Source organism: Delphinus delphis, chromosome 11 (assembly GCF_949987515.2).
Source record: "Delphinus delphis chromosome 11, mDelDel1.2, whole genome shotgun sequence".
Taxonomy (NCBI): Eukaryota; Metazoa; Chordata; class Mammalia; order Artiodactyla; family Delphinidae; genus Delphinus; species Delphinus delphis.
The window spans coordinates 33,034,789-33,054,903 of record NC_082693.1 but is presented as its reverse complement, the minus strand read 5'-3'; the positions used below and the strand labels follow the sequence as shown (position 1 = coordinate 33,054,903).

The 20,115-nt window shown below is 36.5% G+C and overlaps 1 protein-coding gene across 7 annotated transcripts in view; it reads right to left on the bottom strand.

Annotated features, from left to right (window-relative positions):
• PPHLN1 (periphilin 1) overlaps positions 1–20,115 on the bottom strand; it is a 141,713-nt gene that overhangs the window by 98,191 nt on the left and 23,407 nt on the right. For 5 of the 7 annotated variants that reach the window (XM_060024598.1, XM_060024594.1, XM_060024595.1 and 2 more), the window contains 2 exons: positions 17,602–17,766; positions 14,903–14,964 (listed from right to left, as the gene is read on the bottom strand). In XM_060024598.1, the coding sequence (XP_059880581.1) occupies positions 14,903–14,964; positions 17,602–17,766 (227 nt within the window). The remainder of the gene's footprint in view (positions 1–14,902; positions 14,965–17,601; positions 17,767–20,115) is intronic. The other 2 variants (XM_060024597.1, XM_060024596.1) reach the window with 1 other exon arrangement.

The following is a 20,115-nucleotide window of genomic DNA, read 5'->3' as shown; positions in this document are numbered from 1 at the left end:
AGCAATTCTTACGAACACAAGTTTTAGAAACATAAGCAAAGGGAATAACTGCTGTCAAAAATAAAAGATTCAAGATGAAGTTAGCACAAATGAGAGAAGGTGCCAAGAAGTCACTGTTAACATGATCCCGCAGTTTCTGGACTGTTGTCGAGCCATACTACCTATTAGATCAACGGTTCTCAAGTCTAGCTTCACATTAGAACATCTGATGAGCTTTTAAAAAATACTGATGCACCGGTCCCACCCAAGACCAATTACATCACATCACCAAGTGTGAGGACCAGGAATTATGGAGTATTCTTTTTTTTAAAAAAAGCTTTACACCTAATTCAGAGTACAGCCAGGATTGAGAAACGCCATTATGAGACAGCTGCTTTTACATGCTCTTCATTTCGGAGTCCCAGATTATTGCCCTACTCCAGAGATCACAAACCCTTGTTTTAATTAGCTGTGAACACTGAAAAATCAAGAGATCTAACATTTTTTTAAAATCTGGATTTCTGACTTCTTTTGAAGCAGGCCACAGTGGCCTTATATTATTAAACAGCAAAGATCAGCTGGTACCAGGTAGCAGCTGCTCCAATCTGACCCTTGGCATTCGTTTACATTCCCTAACTGGCCACCGTAGGCACATGAGTTACTGCCATTGATAGACAGGGGCATTATTACCACAGATAAACAAGTATGTTAACTACTCACCTGTAAGTATTACAAGTACTTTATGCTTAATAACTGTATTTGTTTCACTCACGTAACAAAAATATAGTAATCTGAGTCAATCTTGTAATGTTTTCATATCAGCTTCTTCATAAACCAATCCCTCCAACTTCCTTTAACTGAAGCCTGGCAATGGAACACAAATACTATCTCCCCTCAAACTCCTGAGTAATAAGTGCACATTGATGACTTTACCTCAAGCTCCTGAGGTATATGGGGCAGAGGATTATGTTCTAAATCCTCCATCCTCTAAAAAATGGGAGAAAGGGCCCGACAACTCCTTATTTAAAGTAATGGCTTCCCACTGTAACCCCACATTGCCTATATTACCAACGTTCTGGGAATTTTCCCACATTTCCTAAAGCCTTTAACTCAATGACACACTGTAACACTGTAACATATCCTATGCACTGTAACATATCCTATCCACATCATGAGTGACTTTCAGAATTCATGTGGATCATCTGTGCAGCACGGTAGCAATTCCTTGACCACCTCCTACCTCTTCACAATACTTAGGCACTCCCTGAAATCCAAAACCTTGCCACTTATTACCCAGAGGTGCTCTTCATCAGAATCCAATACTGCATTCTTATCACAATGTCTTATCCTTCAGTTTTCTCACTCCTACAATAACTCCACCTACACCTCATGGATACCTTAAGTCTCCTATATTTCCTAGCAATCCAGGAACCCCATTCTTATTGTGCTTCCAGCCTAAATTAGTGTTTGAAATACTTTATGAAAACCACTAACTTTCCCTCCTGGCAATTCTGATACATCGTCTAAGGCAATCCAAAGCCTGAGTTAATTCCAAAATCTGTGATTTTTTTCACTGATACAGTTGGGTTGCCATATCCTAGAGAAATTACACAAGCCTACAGATTGGTCCCCCTTTGGATACATGGTCTCTGACTTCCACCGTGCCTTCAACTCCACTAGTAATATTTTTATTTATCATTAGTGAGCTCCATCTCCCATTCATGCCAGTAAGTATTCTATATGTTGATAATTCTCCCCAAGTCCTTTAACCTAGCACCAAACTTTTCACTCTCAATAAGTTGCCTTACATACTGAAAAATACAGCAATCTTTAGGCATGAACTACCTCAACTGCCAGCCCACACCCGTCTCCCCCAATTTGCCTTCATCTGCCCACCCCTAATTTTGTCCTTCCTTTCTTGGTATATAACTCTCTCCTCCCCACCATTAAAAGTTAGACCTTCTTAAATTGGAAGATTGGGATTAACATATACACACTACTATGTATAAAACAGATAACTAGTAAGAACCTACTGTATAGCACAGGGAACTCCACTCAAACTCTGTAATGACCTATAATGGAAAAGAGTGGATATATGTATAACTGATTCTCTTTGCTGTACAGCAGAAGCTAACACAACATTGTAAATCAACTATACTCCAATAAAAGTTAGTTAAAATAACAAAACTATCTGTCAGGATGCCACACCACAGCTACCTAAAAAAAAAAAAAGTTAGCCCTTCTATCAATGGTGTTCATCCTCGTCCTCATTCACCTGCTTCATCAGTTATCCCTTTTCTGTCTTGTATCTTCAACCTCTCTTTCCCTGCAACCTATAAATATGCTCAAATTACTGATCAGCTAAAAAAAGGTTTTAGGTGATCTCCCTTTAGCCAGTGTCCTTCTCCAGCTAACAACACTGCCTACTTTCCATCCCAGTTAAGTATTTTTAAAAAAGTTATCCACCCAGGCTGAATCTAGCCCCTTCACATGTCATTCATCCTGACACTGCCAAACCCAAGAGATATTTTAATCTTTATATCACTGAAATACTCAGTTGTATTAGACATCGGTGACCCATAATATCGTTTTAAAAAGCTTTATTTTCCACCACTTCCGTAAAAGTGTTCCCTAGGGTTCTGACCTTAGTCCACTGCTCTTGTCTAACTATACCTTGGACAACCTCAATTTTGAATGCAGCTCCTCCCTTGAAACCATTCCTCCTATACTGCCAATCTCAGATAATGGTATTATTACACACACAGTAAACAAACAAAAAATCCAGATATTCCCCTTTTTTTCTTTTATTTAATAAATTTATTTATTTTATTTATTGATTTTTGGCTGCATTGGGTCTTCATTGCTGTGCGTGGGCTTTCTCTAGTTGCAGCGAGCGGCGACTACTCTTTGTTGCGGTGCGCGGGCTTCTCGTTGCGGTGGCTTCTCTTGTTGCGGAGCATGGGCTCTAGGCGCACGGGCTTCCATAGTTGTGGCACGCGGGCTTCAGTAGTTGTGGCCCTCAGGCTCTAGAGCGTAGGCTCAGTAGTTGTGGCACACGGGCTTAGTTGCTCCACGTCATGTGGGATCTTCCCGGACCAGGGATCGAACCTGTGTCCCCTGATCCAGGTTCTCATCGCTGTCGTTGTCTTCCGTGTCTGAGTTGATCACAACGCGGCCTTTCCACTTCTTTACCATCGTGGTCCCCCGGCTCCCATGCCGGACACCGCCCGGACTCCAGATATTCCCCTCTTCTTTATTCCCACATCCAACAACCACATCTTGCTGATTTTTCACTTCCTAAGCATTTATCAAATTTAACCCTTTTCCTCCACCCCTAACTCCCTTTCTCCAATTAAGATATTCATGGTTTCTTATTCTATCTCTAGTGCCATCTTTATTTTTTTTTAATTTATTTATTTTTGGCTGCGTTGGGTCTCTGATGCTGTGTGCAGGCTTTCTCTAGTTGCGGTGAGCAGCAGCTACTCTTCACTACGGTGTGTGGGCTTCTCATTGCGTGGCTTCTCTTGTTTCAGGGCACGGGCTCTAGGCGCCCGGGCTTCAAGAGTTGTGGCTCGCGGGCTCTGGAGCACAGGCTCAGCAGTTGTGGCGCACGAGCTTAGTTGCTCTGCGGCATGTGAGATCTTCCTGGACCAGGGCTCGAACCCGTGTCCCCTGCATTGGCAGGCGGATTCTTAACCACTGCGCCACCAGGGAAGCCCTAGTGCCATCTTTAAAAGTCATCCCCTACAATGAAGACAAGCTACAACCTGACTGCGTTACTGGAGCCCCCCCCTTTCTACCAAGCTAAAATTTTTCAGTAGTTCCCCGCAGTTAACAGAATAAAACCCAGACTTCTTAGTTATAGTTTAATCCACAGTTCTCCAGCTCTTACATAATCACCCATTAATAGCTCTACACATCATGCTTTACACAGCTTTGCTCATGCTCTTCCCTTTGCAGGAATACGGTCCCTGTTACTCTTTTTCTGATTAACTCTTACTTTTCCTTCAGGTTCTGTTCAAATTATCCACCCCTACCAGAAACTTTTAATAAAACCTCAGTACAGGATAAGTGCTTATTTGTCTTCAGCACTTGATGAAACTTCAGCACATATTATATTATGCTATGTACTTGTGCATCTATTTCACTACCTAGACTGTAAGTCAGTGATACAAACACAGTGGCCTACACATAGTAAACACTCAATAAACATTTGTACCCCTGAACTAAATAGAAAAAGATGGGGCTTCCCTGGTGGTGCAGTGTTTGGGAGTCTGGCTGCCAATGCGGGGGACATGGGTTCGAGCCCTGGTCTGGGGGGATCCCACATGCCACAGAGCGGCTAGGCCCGTGAGCCACAACTACTGAGCCTGCGCGTTTGGAGCCTGTGCTCCGCAACGGGAGAGGCCGCGAAAGTGAGAGGCCGGAGCACCGCGATTAAGAGTGGCCCCCGCTTGCCGCAACTGGAGAAAGCCCTCACACGGAAACGAAGACCCAACACAGCCATAAATAAATTAATTAACTAATTTTAGAAAAAAAGAAAAAAAGATATTATACAGTATTTTTCTCCATCAAACAGATTATCACCTAAGAAGATAAAATAGCTATAATAAAATTAAAAATTAAATCTACTCTTTTAAAAAAATCAATACGTATGAAATACTTAACTAAATCAAAATTTTCCATATGTGAATGCAGGAAAAAAATACAGTATTTAAAAATAAAGTATACTGACCACTTGGTGACACTCTTGTTCCATATTTTTAGATATTATTTAGTACTTTAAATAAATTCCATCCTAAGGTTTATTATAAGACCTCATAAGTACAGGGGGAAAAGTGACTGTTAAAAATAACCTCATTCTATCTAAATCAATAAAGTATGACATGCTCCTTGAATACAAAATGAAAAAAATCCTAACATATTCTGAATTTCATCTACAAGTGTGTTTTGAACAAATAGATAATATAATCACTGAGTAAATACAGAACCAAGATTAGTAGGCAATGATATACTTGAAATGTACCAGGCATGTGGCTCTATTAAATAAGAAAGTGAGGGAGGGGATATGGGGACATATGTATACATATAGCTGATTCACCTTGTTGTACAGAAGAAACTAACACAACATTGTAAAGTAATTATACTCCAATAAAGATATTAAAAAAAAAGAAGAAAGTGACAAGCCGGGGGTGGGGGTTGTTGCATGAGGATGATAGAAAACTTGATACATTCTCTTTCCTCTGTTAACTGTTACTTCATCCAGTTGCTTCCAGTGATTCCACAGTCCCATTAATAAAACATATTTGAATATAAACCACTAATACACACACACACACACACACACACGCTAGATTTATAAAGTACGTAATGTGCTACAATATGAAACACATAAAACAGAACGTTCCACTGCCAGTAACAGACCTGTGGAAGATGGTGTGAAAGCAAGGCACCCCAGCAGCAGCCAGTGATGGCAATCCGCAAAAGGAAGGTGCTGGGGAGTATGAGAAGAAAGACCGACAGGGTCAGAGGATTAACTATGTACAGGAATGTAAGCAAATATATTGAGGGTGCTGGTTTCAGGTCTGAGATCAGATTTTACTCTATTTACAAGCTAATGAGTTAGACCGTTACTGTTTCATGGATGCCTGCAGAAGACACAAGACTCTTGGGTCAGAGACAAAGTACTTAATACATCAGCATAGCAAACAACATAAGCACTGGCACATTTGTGTCAGTTTCCCCAGGTCCCAAGTCCCACAGGGATGATATGATATGAGCCCAGATGGATGCACATGTCATGGGTTTGGTTCATAACTGAGGAACACTGAACTTGGGGAACCCAAGTAAAAAACCACTATTTTTACCCCAAGCAATAAGCAAGACTGCTCTTTGACACAGAGAGTGATATTACCTTATCCTTCAAGAGTGCTTGCTCACTACACACTCAGCTCTGAGAAATAATATGGATAAAAAGTGATCAGGGCCTTGCACTCCTGGTGTAACTTGGCCAGATGTGTAGCAGTGCAAGAGACCCATGGAGGACTATCTCTACCAACAAATGGAAGCCAGGTTTCTCACTGATGAAGAAGCAGGGTAAAATATGGAAAAGATACTGCCATGAACTCATATATGTAAATACTGTATAAAAATAAATACAGACGTAAAGGGGTGTGTGTGTGTGTGTGTGTGTGTGTGTGTGTGTGTGCACGTGCATACATGCACGCACCTAGTGTCCAGATCTTGGTTATAAAAAACCACTCTCCACTAAAGAGAACCTGTGTTCCTTAGAGAAATTGCTGATTTTAGGGTCAGGGCAGGGAAAGTATAACAAGGACCATGAACATCTTTCAGCAGAAATAATCAAAAAATGAGGTGGATAAGTCAAAACAACACAGGTGATCTTAATTTGGCAATAAATTCTTACATGACACAAAAACATTAGCAACAAAAGGAAAAATAGATACATTAGATTTTATCAAATTTAAAAATTTTGTACATCAAAAGTGGACTTATCCAGGGCTTCTCTGGTGGCGCAGTGGTTGAGAGTCCGCCTGCCGATGCAGGGGACATGGGTTCGTACCCCAGTCTGGGAAGATCCCACATGCCGTGGAGCGGCTAGGCCCGTGAGGCATGGCCGTTGAGCCTGTGCGTCCGCAGCTCCGCAACAGTGAGAGGCCCGCATACCGCAAAAAAAAAAAAAAAAAAAAAAAAAGTTTTGGAAATAGTGGAGATGGTTGTACAACACTGTAAATGTAATTAATGCCAGTGAATTGTATAACTGAAAATGGTTACAATGGCATATTTTATGTCATATATATTCTACCACAACAAAATATTTTTTAAAAGAAAACACAGAAGTTACTTTGAAGGGATTCACACTGGCCAAATTTGGGCATCAAAATAATAGTGGCAACAGATTATACCACAAAGAACAAAGTTTTGTTTGTTTTTTAAAGGGGCTGGTGGAGAGAAGAGAAAGCTCTTCTCACAACAGAATGCCTGCATAATAAATATAGAAAGAAGCACCTAATTACAGAATCACCCATTTAAAAGCATCTCATTAATAATTAATTCAGGCAAGAAACATCAATGGATGCTAAAACTAGGGGGTGAAAGTGGGATGAAGAATGGCATAATCACATACTTTCAAAGTATCTCCCCACAAACACTAACTTTAAGGGAGAAGGCTAACTTCACAGTGAAGAAACTTCACAGGCCCCATCTTAATCAAGTGATAAAAGACAACAATACTAATAAGGGGACAAATCAACAGCATGTGCAACCTAACAGGATGCAATACAAAGAAGACAGCATCACTTCAGAAACTGCATCAGAAAAAAATGCATAACCTGGATCTAATCACGAAGAAACAATAGAAAAACCCAAATTGAGAAACATTCTATAAAATGTCTGTCCTGTATTCACTTAGCCAAAAACAGCCATAAAAATCAAGGAAAGACTGAGAAACTGTTCCAGATTAAGGAAGTCTACAAAAACATGACCCATGAGGTCAGATAGATCTTTTTGCTATAAAGTGCATTACTGGGGCATTGTTGGAGACATTAATGGGGTCTCTGGTGAAGGATTACAGGAATTCTTTGAATTATTCTTGCAACTTTTTTAAATTTTAAAAACTGTTTCAAATAAAATATTTTAAATGTTCTAATATTTCCTTCCCACAATAAAGAATTATTATGTATACCCCACTGACAAAAACAAAAACACTGACTAGCATGGTTCTCCTAATTGCTCAGAACATTATTCTCTTACAAAAATACACAACTACTCTCTTTGTCTGGTTTACAATGCAGTAATTTTTCCCCCTAGAACAACAGTTATTTTCCACTCACAAAGTCTTTTAGGTAGAAGCTCCAGAAAGATGCCAGCCAGCAAAAGCTATAGTTTTTGTGATAGTGTAAAATGTGAAATGTTACTGAAGACATCCAGACATCAAGTGAAGGTACAGGAAGGTGCTGAAGTAGAAGCACTTTCTACTCCACTACGCTGTTTTATTTTTCTTCATAAAAATTATGTTTTTTTTTATCTGTTACTATCTATAATCTATAGTAAAATGTAGGCCTCGTGAAAGTAGGAGCTTATTGTCTCCAGAGGCTAGAAGAGTACCTGACATAGTAAACACTATGTAAGTGTTTGGTAAACACTTACCAAATGAATGAATATACCATATAGAATTAACTCTATACCCTGAAAAGTTAACATTTATTAAATGATTACTATGCGACAGGCATGGTAAAATATGCATTGTATGTGTAAAATCACTTAATCCTTTTTTAAAGTTGAAGTATAGTTGATTTACAATATTGTGTTAGTTTCAGCTGTGCAGCATAGTGATTCAGTATTTTTGCAGTTTATATTCCATTACAGGTTACTTCAAGATAATGGGTATAATTCCCTATGCTATATAGTATTGGGCTGGCCAAAAAGTGCCTTCTGCTTTTAAGTAAAAATAAAAGACACATTTTTCATTTTCATCAAGAACTTTATTGAACAACGTATTCACCTTTTTGTTTCATTACCTTCCTCCAGTTTTCAGGCAACTTCATAATTCCATCTTCCCAACACTTTTTATCTTTTTGAGCAAAGAACTGTTCCAGGTGCCTTTTACAGTCTTCCAGGGAACTGAAATTTTGTCCATTAAGAGAATTTTGTAAAGACCAAAATAAATGGAAATCTGAAGGTGCAACGTCTGGTGAATATGGCAGATGAATCAGAACTTCCCAGCCAAACTGTAAGTTTTTGCTTGGTCATTAAAGAAACATGCGTTCTTGTGTTATCCTGATGGAAGGTTATGCATTTTCTGTTGACTAATTCCAGATGCTTTTTGTCAAGTGTTGCTTTCAGTTGGTCTAACTGGGAGTAGTACTTGTTGGAATTAATCGTTTGGTTTTCCAGAAGGAGCTCATAATCCCACCATATACACAACATCACCTTCTTTGATGAAGACCGGCCTTTGGTGTGGTTGGTGGTGGTTCATTTCACTTGCCCCACGATCTCTTGCTCCACATTGTTGTACAGTATCCACTTTTCATTGCCCGACACAATTTGTTTTAAAAACAGAACGTTTTCATTACGTTTAAGTAGAGAATCGCATGTGGAAATATGGTCAAGGAGGTTTTCTTCGTTTTGCTTATGTGGAACCCAAATATCAAAGTGATTAACATAGCCAAGCTGGTGCAATTGATTTTAAATGCTTGATTTGGATATTTTGAGTATGTCGGCTATCTCCCATGTGGTATAATGTTGATTGTTCTCAATTAATGTCTCAATTTGATCGCTATCAACTTCAAATGGTCTACCCGCGAGTGGAGCATCGTCCAGCGAGAAATCTCAAACACGAAACTTCCCAAACCACTTCTGACATGTTCAATCAGTCACAGCACCTTCTCCATATACTGCATAAATCTTTTTTGCGTTTCAGTTGCGTTTTCACCTTTCTTGAAATAATAAAGCATAATATGCCAAAAATGTTGCTTTTTTTCTTCCATCTTCAGTATTAAAATGGCTACATAAAAATTCACCAATTTTGATGTCTTTTTTTTTTTAATGCACGCTGATATGACAGCGGTCACATACAATCTAACAAAATTGTTTCAAATGAAGTTAAAGACAACTAAGTTCTACTAGAGCCATCTTACGGAAAAAAACCGAACAAACCTTTTGGCCAACCCAGTATATAGTTGTTTTTTATCTGTTTTATACTGATACACAGTAGTTTGTATCTGTTAATCCCATACCTCTAATTTGTCCCTTCCACCTTCCCTCTCCCTTTAGGTAACCAGTTTGTTTTCTATAACAGTGAATCTGTTTCTGTTTTGTATATACATTCCTTTGTATTATTTGTTAGTTACCACATTTAAGTGATACAGCACTTGTCTTTCTCTGACTTATTTCACCTAGCATAATATTCTCTAGGTCCATCCATGTTGCTGCAAATGGCAGTATTTCATTCTTTTTTTTATAGTTCAGTAATATTCTATTGTGTGTGTATATATATATATATATATATATATATATATATATATATATATATACCATGTCTTCTTAATTCATTCGTCTGTTGATGGGCACTTGGGTTGCTTCCATGTCCCGGCTATTATAAATAGTGCTTCTATGAACACTGAAATGCATGTATATATCCAGAAAAAATTCAAGAAGAAAATATCTTATTTTAATGCTCATGGTACAGATAAGAAAACTGATCAACTAATGATCAATGAATTTCAAACAGTAGAGTAAGAATACAGGCAACATTCTCTGATCACAGAATAACTAGAATATACTATGTCAGAATCAGTATAAAATTGCTACATATCTGAATCAGTGGGATACAGTTACAATGCTTAAAGGAAATTTCAAAACTTTACTTATGTTAATAAATAAGAAAAACACTTCACAAGGGTAAGAATGGCCATCAACAAAAACATCTACAAACAATAAATGCGGAGAGGATGTGGAGAAAAGGGAATCTTCCTACACTGCTGGCAGGAATGTAAACTGGTATAGCCACTATGGAGAACAGTATGGAGGTTCCTTAAAAAACTAAAAATAGAACTACCATATGACTCAGCAATCCCACTCCTGCGCATATACACAGAGAAAACCATAACTCGAAAAGATACATGCACTCCAATGTTCACTGCAGCGCTATTTACAATAGCCAGGACATGGAAGCAACCTAAATGTCCATCAACAGAGGAATGGGTAAAGAAGATATAGTACATATACATACAATGGGATATTACTCAGCCATAAAAAAGAACAAAATAATGCCATCTGCAGCAACATGGATGAACCTAGAGACTGTCATACTGAGTGAAGTAAGTCAGACACAGAAAGACAAATATCATATTTGTGGAATCTAAATCTTATATGTGGAGTCTAAAAAAAGGGTACAAATAAACTTATTTACAAAACAGAAGTAAAGTCACGGATGTAGAAAACAAACTTATGGTTACCAGTGGATGGGGGGTGGGGTTAAACTGGGAGGTTGGGATTGACATTTACAATACTATATATAAAACAGATAAATAATAACCTGCTGTTATAGCACAGGGAACTCTGTTCAATACTCTGTAATGGCCTATATGGGGAAAGAATCTGAAAAAAAAAAAAAGAGTGGATATATGTATAATTGATTCACTTTGCTGTACACCTGAAACTAACACAACATTGTAAATCAATTATACTCCAATAAAAATTTTAAAAATATAAAATAAAAACTGCTTCACCAATGAGAAATAAAAAAGAAAAACAGGGCTTCCCTGGTGGCGCAGTGGTTGAGAGTCCGCCTGCCGATGCAGGGGACACGGGTTCATGCCCCAGTCCGGGAAGATCCCACATGCAGCTCAGCGGCTGGGCCCGTGAGCCATGGCCACTGAGCCTGCGCGTCCGGAGCCTGTGCTCTACAACGGGAGAGGCCACAACAGTGAGAGGCCCGCGTACCGCAAAAAAAAAAGAAAAGAAAAAAAAGAAAAACAAATTAAACTTGAATTAAAATATTAGATTTTTAAAATGAAAGCATAAGTGTTTTAGGCTTTTAGAAAGCAAACTGGAAACATCTATTAAAATTTAAAATATATATGCCCTTTGACCCAGAAACTCCACTTTTGGCAATCTATCCCATAGAAACCAAAGTACTGTTTCTTAAAGATATTATGTACTCAGATTTATTGCAGCACTGTTTTGTATTGGAAACAGCGTGAATATTCATCAATAGGTGAACAACTAAATTATTTGGTATAGCCACAAAATGGAACATTACTTGGCCACTAAAAACATTCAAATTAAAGGTAAACCAAATAACTCGGAGGGATTTTCATAAGCCTCTGAAGGAGAAAAGCAACTTAGAGAAAAGTGTGTGTAACATGATCTCATTAACAAAAATCAAATACCCCAAATGCCTATGAATATGGAGAAAAGTAGAATATACACCAAGCTGTTAATATAGCTGTTAAGACTGAGGAGTCACATATATGATTTTATTTCATTTATGTAAAATTATACACAGGCACAGGGAAAAAAATGCTAAAAAAGACAAAAAGAAAAAAGATAAAAACAGAAACTCTTATTTTAAACAATGAAAAACAACAGAATTAAAATAATCCAAGAGCTGTTTCAAAAAACAAAAGAGCTGTTTATTTAGGGAGAAATATAAACCATTAGCTAATCTAACCAAAAGCTGTGTTTTTTTTTTTTTAATTTTGCTTTTCATATTCAGGTCTCTATTATATCAGATTATTTATGTTGACATGCCAGGCTTCCAATTTCACATTTTTTCCCCCAAGTGGATAGCAGTTTGTCCCAGTACTATTTATTAAAAAGTTCATTCTTTCCCCATTTGACTTTTAATACTACTAATATCCTAAATTCCTCGACATATCTAGGTTTGCTTCCAGATTCCCTATTCTATTTCACTGTTTACATTACTACAGCTTTAATAAGTTTTGATATATGGCATATTCAGTCTTCACATGTTTTTCAATATCTAGGTTTGCTTCCAGATTCCCTATTCTATTTCACTGTTTACATTACTACAGCTTTAATAAATTTTGATATATGGCATATTCAGTCTTCACATGTTTTTCAATATCTAGGTTTGCTTCCAGATTCCCTATTCTGTTTCACTGTTTACATTACTACAGCTTTAATAAGTTTTGATATATGGCATATTCAGTCTTCACACGTTTTTCAATACTATTTTTGCTATTTGGCCCCTCACTCTTCATATTAATTTTAGAATCAGTTTGCCAACTTCTATGCAAAAAAAAAAAAAAAATCCTGGAATTTAGACTGGAACCACATTGAATTCACACCTGAATCTGAAGAGAAATGACATATTTGTGATACTGCCTCTTCATAGCCAAGGATGCTGTGCTGCTCCTTTTACTCAGGACTTTAAAATATTCCTTAGAAATGACTTGTAATTTCATCCAAATAGGTCTCACACACTTCAGTTAAATTTATTCTTATTACTCCTTATAGTTTTCATACTATAGTATTTTTGTAATTAATTAATTAATTTATGTATATATATATATATATATATATATATATATATATATATACACATATATATATAGGCTGCGTTGGGTCTTCGTTGCTGCGCATGAGTTTTCTGTAGTTGCAGCGAGCCAGGGCTACTCTTCGTTGAGGTGCGTGGACTTCTCATTGCAGTGGCTTCTCTTGTTGCAGAGCACAGGCTCTAGGCGTGCGGGCTTCAGTAGTTGTGGCATGCAGGCTCAGTAGTTGTGGTTTGCGGGCTCTAGAGCACAGGCTCAGTAGTTGTGGCGCATGGGCTTAGCTGCTCCGTGGCATGTGGGATCTTCCTGGACCAGGGCTTAAACCTGTATCCCCTGCATTGGCAGGCAGATTCTAAACCATTGCGCCACCAGGGAAGTCCCTGCTATAGTATTTTTAAATTACGTTGTCTAATTTATGGTGCTGATAGTTGATTTTATTATACTGAACTTTGCTAATATCCTAGTAGTTCTATAGTTTATAGACTCCTTTGGATTTTCTGCATAGATAATTATACAATCTGTAAATAGTTTTGTTTCTTTCATTCTAACCCTTAACCTTCATTTTTCTTGTCTTACTGAAGGTGTTGAGACCACCATTACCATAATGAATAGAAGCAGTGAAAACAGGCATTATTGCTTTGTTCTGGTTTTAAGGAGAATGCTTCTAACTTTACCATTCAGTATAGCAAATGCCTATCAAATAAAGGAAATTCTCTTCTATTCCTAGCTGGCTGACAGTTTTTATAATTACTGAGTGTTACATTTTATCAAAGTATTTTTCAGCATCTATTATCTCTGTTGCTTCTTTTGAGAGAGGCAGTCTGCCATGAGTTCTGAACGTCCTTGTACATGCCTGCCATACATACCAAACTGAAAGACCTAACCATCCAGTGATACTGAAGAGTTTCTGTAACTGGTCAAGAGACAGTTCAACAGGTCAGGGTGATCACAGCATAATTACCATGTGACTGCTTACTCCCTGGGAAAGGACTGGCTTGCTTCCTGATTGCAACAAAAGGTACCTATCACTTAACTCTGGGTTCCTTAGCTGCAATGCATAGCCACCATCTCTGCCAATCACATCACCCTGTGGGACCTGGGGGCAGGAAACCAATACTGCCATGCTGATGCCCCTTCTGTCTGCTGTGCTATGAGTAATTAACTGCCCTTATCCACTGAATCCAGCTGTCTACTTCTGGCACCTATGGAGCTGTGGCAGTTACTCCTTGCCATTCTCCATGAGTTTGGGGTTCTTGTCTGACAGTCTATAAGAGATCTTTAAAAGGCTGCTTTTACAACTTCCAACACTACCAAAGTGAAATCATTTAAAAAAACAACTATCAACCTGGTTAAAAATGTCCATCTTTTTTTTAACTATCCTATCAAATGCCTCTATTAAGTAACCAAAGCTAACAATGATCGAGGTCCTTCGAAAATGCATTTTCCCAACAGAACTTAATTGATCAAGATAAAGCAACTGAGAGATGCTTTTTAATAGGAGACAATTTGTAATGACTCAAATGTTTTCAAGAAGGATACTCCTGGAAAAAATGCCTTATTTTCTAATTAAGCAAATACATACCTTATAATCCACATGACTCATTAAGAATAATTAAATAGTTAAAGAAGAATATAACAAGAGTTTAAATATTTTTAAATATGTATTTTTACTGTCAATTACAAAATACCAAGAGATACAGAACGCTAGCTATTAGTGCCATTAATATATTACACAGTCACAAAAAGAATATAATGGTAGTTGCTTTCAAATTTTTAAATCCTATTAAATATTTCATTGATGTGCCTTGAGGTTAGATTTCAATAGCAGACATCTCAGTGAGGCAAATATCAAAGTAATTATGTTATTTTTATCTTTTTACCTGTATTCAGGCTGTCGGCTTGCAGAATGATCATCTCTTGTCCACCGATAGCCAGAGTCATCCTATAACAGAAAAACGTTACTTAGATATTCATTTACATTATTTTGGTCAGGGAGGGTATATATGTATCTAACAGAATTACTGGAAACTAGTCTCTAAGACCAAAATAATATGAGGGCAAAGACACCTTTCTAAATTTCTCTGAGCTTCAAAGGCATAAAAAAGTAAAAAGGATACCGCAAGCCATCCATTTCAACAACTAATTTGGTAGACTGAGAACCTGTGGTACCATTTATCTCTATTAAAATACGTAAAGTATTTCTTGGTAGGCCCAAACAGCCTTATTACCAAAAGTACATGCCAATATTCACAACATAGAAAGTCTGTTCGAGAACAAAGGTTCAATTTAAATTTAGCCAAGCACACATTTCTCAACCTTTCATTTTATTCTTCCTCTGTCAAGTTTGCTCAGCAATTTTCATATTCAAGCCCAATGAAGAACTTGTCACTTTTCCACTCTTCTTGTTCAAGTTTCCTTTTCTCAACCTACCTCCCATTAAAAACCACAACTGGAAACAATATAATAAGAAATCAACACTTACTGATAAGCTATATTAGAACAAGATGTGGCACTAAGTTTAAAATTAATCAAAGAAAGCACACTTTGTCCTCTAAAACAAATTTGGAAAAGATACATATAAAAGAACCACATGGTAATCCATACTCAATTACTTTAAAATTATACAAAGAACAATGTACAATCAGCCATCCATACCCACTGGTTCTGCATCGGCTCAAAAATACTGGGGAAGAGGGAATTCTAGAAAGTTCCAAAAAGCAAAACTTAAATTTGCTGCATGCCAGCCACTATTTACATAGCACTATGTTGTATTAGGTATTATAAATAATCTAGAGACGATTTAAAGTATATGGAAGATATGCATAGGTTATATGCAAATACTATGCCATTTTATATAAGGGACTTGAGCAACCTCAGGTTTTGGTATCCTGGTGGGTCCTGGAACCAATCCCTTGATATCGAGGGACAACTGTAACATGTGCATTACCTACAATCAGAAACACTGATTCACCTAAAATAAATACTATCTTCATCCTCCTCTTTAGCATCATGTACTCTATTCTTACAGAAGTAAAATGTATTTATCATTTTCCTTCCCGACATTAAACTATTAACAAACAAAAGAAAAAACTCAATAGCTATAATAGAATATTGGATCAAGTAAGCAGTTTGTTTTATACTAACTGAACCCTAGGTAAGAATTAGCATCATGAGAATCCTAAGGATCTCAAGTGGGCCTGCTTGTTTGTTTGAAGAAAATTTAAAGAGAAAATGTGTCAAGTATGAATAAACACAATTTGTAACAACAATAGTAAAAAATATTATCGAGGCACTATTATGCTGCAAGGTTTTAGAAAAAAATCTTGTCCATACGGCTTCAAATGCAAATTGGTCCAATGAATCCAAAATTCCCTGTCTATACTAAATGGCCACAGGGTTTTCCTAAGGGATAACAACTGTTTATGCAAAGGCCAAACTGTTTCTCCTTGAGACTACCTGGAAGAATGGTTCTGATGGCAAAATCCAGTATTTCTAAAACAGAGATAACACATGGTATTTACTTTTCAATACCAAACCCTTCTTCCTAAAGGAACAGCATGACATTTAAAATTGAACAAAATAAAAATCAATTCTATTGAGAAGTAAGGAAGCTGTAACACCCCAAACTTAAAAACAAACACAAGAAAATATTGAATAGTCTCACTGCCACTTTAGAATTGTCAAGGGTCACGATGATGTGGTAGTAAAAGAACTAAACTCCCATACATACTTATCTTGGGTAAATCACCTTAGTTCCATTTCCTCAGGTGTAAAGTAAGGAAACTAATTCCAATGGCTACTGTGAGGTCAAATTTATCATAAGCAATGTCTGAATATGTACTGTTAATTACAACATTATATAGAAGGGAAGGAGAAAATGTAGGAAAATGGTTTAGCAAAGGAATGTTATAAACATGCAAGCTAGGTCAAAGGAAGTGCATCAAGGAATAGTTTAATCAAGTTCAATAACAGGTTATTGCAACATTAAATATATACTTCTAGATTACTAAAGATGATCAAGAGAAAAAACATAATAATAATAGCAATAATGGCTAACACTTTAAAAGTGCTTATTATAGGAAAGGCAATGTTTTGAGGGCTTTCTAATCTGAGTTAGGAAGTAGACTTTAATAATAACAAAAATGAGACTGAGTCTCAACAACCTTAACCCAACCTTACCCACAGCATTTCATCATGATAAAAATAAAGTAACTGTAAGTGGGCACATCTAGTAAAAGATAACTACCTGGTTATCACTTATTGAATACAAAAGCAATAGATAAGATTACCTTTATCTGGTTCTGCAAATCCTTGCCAATTTAGGGGATAAAAAAGCAGGCTAGTTGGAATTAATGTAATTTAGATAGAGCTATCCAGAGGGCTTACCCACTTTGTCCAGCACCCCAAGATTCTTGACTACCAGTTCCCATTTGACAGCTCCAGCAGGCAAGTCAACAGAGCATCAAGCAGGAAGTGTTTATTCAACTGCCTTCATGGCCAGTCCCATAAATTCCAAAAATTACATGATTTTTTAAACTTATAAAAAATAACAATTAGTACATGGGGGAAATTTACATACTCCTCTGTGAGGTGGACCACTTCTTCGATCATGAGAAAAACTGCGGCCCTCGTCATATTCTCGGTAACCAACATGACTGTAATATCTACTGTAGCTTCCTTCACCAGGTCTGTCTAGCAGTGGTGGTTTCTTTGGCACAATATTAACTACTCTACGGTAGCCATCCTAAAACAGACAAAAAGAAATATATAAAAATCACTAACTTCTCTATTTGGTTTTGGAAAGGTTTTTAAAAAAGCACAGGAGTTCTTATCCTTAATCAAATAGAGTAAATGTATAAACAAACAAAAATGCATTAATGAAATAACATGAATATAACTAATAGTAAGGTCTTCACATGAATTAAAGGAAATAAAACTGTTCAATGAAGAAAGCCAGGTGTTTAAAGTAACATGCAGCAATGCAAAAAACCAATCATAAGTAAAAGAAAAAGTACAATATTATTGTTTTAATAAAAAATAAACTACAAAAGTGAGAATGTTACAGTAGCTCTAATCCCTAACTGTCTAGGAATTTTATAAGTAAAACCATTTAAGATAGCACACATCTTTGGTCTACTGTGTTTGAAGTACTGTTCAGAAGAAATATAAGATTTTTACACATAACCAACAGCAAACAGGGAGGTAATACTGAGCTAGAAAGATCTAGAGAAAACATTTTGCCATTTCTCCAGCAGCACTAGAGAGAGGAGAGACTTTGACATCACGAGTTTTGAAGCAAAATAAAACTCATTATAAAATTTGAACTAATTTTCAAAGTAATACGTTAATGTTTTAAAGTTTTAGCAGCTGAATGGATTCTTAGTGGGAGTTGGGAAACTGGACAGAGGGAGAACACCTGTCTTAGACAAGAAGCTGCTGTAAAATAACTAAACAAAAATGATTATCAACAAGAAGAACTGGAGAGCTACAGAACATGTATCTGTAAACAATCTGGTCTTAAGCAATCTTGCTATGTTTATCAATATCAGATGAGGTATATGTGAAAGAAACTGGCAAGCTATCTAAGTATACGATATGATCAATATCAGTTAACTAATTTGACAAAATGAAAAACCAAAATATAATGCCCAATGTTCGGGGCTGGTTATTTTACCACCTTAAGTCTCAGTTTCATTGTCTGCAAAATTAATATTAGTACCTAACTCATGGAGTTGTAAGGTTTAAATAAAAACCAAATTGTAAAACATTTAGCATAGCAGGACACACTAAGTGCTCAAAAAATGTTTGCTATTTTGATTACTGTTTTTGCAAGTCTAAGTGAAACACTAAATTCCTCAAAGTGTCTATTTCCTTACATTACTTCTTAGCATTAATAACTACAACTATTCAGATATAAATAATTACATCCAATTCAAATTTCCCGATGGGTAGGAAATTTGTCAATGTGCTAGGAAAAAATAAAATCAATAGTTCATATCTATTTGACAGTTAAAATGACACACCTAATTTTTTTCCATGGGGATACAACTTGGTTTCCTTCTTTAGTATGTTAGACATTAGATTGTAATATATATTCTGTATGATTACATAAATATAGTACACAAATGAATTTATTGACTCTTTCTTCTAAACACTATCTTTCACAGAGATTTCAATTAAATCTAAACAAATACTGAGTTTCTTTAAAAAAAATTGGCATTAAGCCAAAATTAACATTACAATTTATAGCATTTTCTATTTCAAAATTTATTATACATAAAATTAGAATCATTGATATCTCCAGTTTCAAGAAACCATAAAATTCCACTCCACAATACCCTTGTTTGTACTTGCTTTGGTGAAGGGATGGCGGGGTGAGCATATACACCTAAATGCTTCTATTAATAGACAGCTTATTACTTTACCAAGCAGCCTGTTTCTGTGTTCAACTCCCCCAAATTACTACAAAGTTATTTCAGGATTTTAAAATGTATATGGTAAAACTTTCAAAGAAGTAAAACTCAAGTCACATTTAGTTATATATTTAACAAATTGTTTCTACAAAATAATACAAATGAAAATAATCATTCCAAACTTGTTAATCAGCAAAAGAAAAAGTCTCCTAATGACAGTTCTTACATCTAGCAATGAAGATGAAACTGGCATTTTCTTTATGTTTTGCGAAAGTCTTCAAATGTAAGTAACATTATACCATCTCTGCTCTGTAGGCATCTAATCTTAAAGAAAATTCCCTCATTCTATGAAAAGATTTAAGGAAACGAAGATGACTGTAGGAGTCTGTGACAAAGCAAGACTGTATTTTCAGAGAGTTCACAGCTCATCCAGATATACCATTCAAGAATTTTTTTCTTTCCGATAAAATCCATGATGAGAGGCAAAGATTTCAGAATTTCTCTTTCAAAAGCTTATATTATTAAGAAAGTTCAAACAGTATTTTATATTACTTACAAAGCCAGATCTTAATGGAAATACCACCACTGTTTGAAATTCTTGTACAAATCTTACATTAAGCTATAAATATGTAATTTTCCTTCCTAAATGCTAATGGAAGTACACAAGGCTTCAGATACTA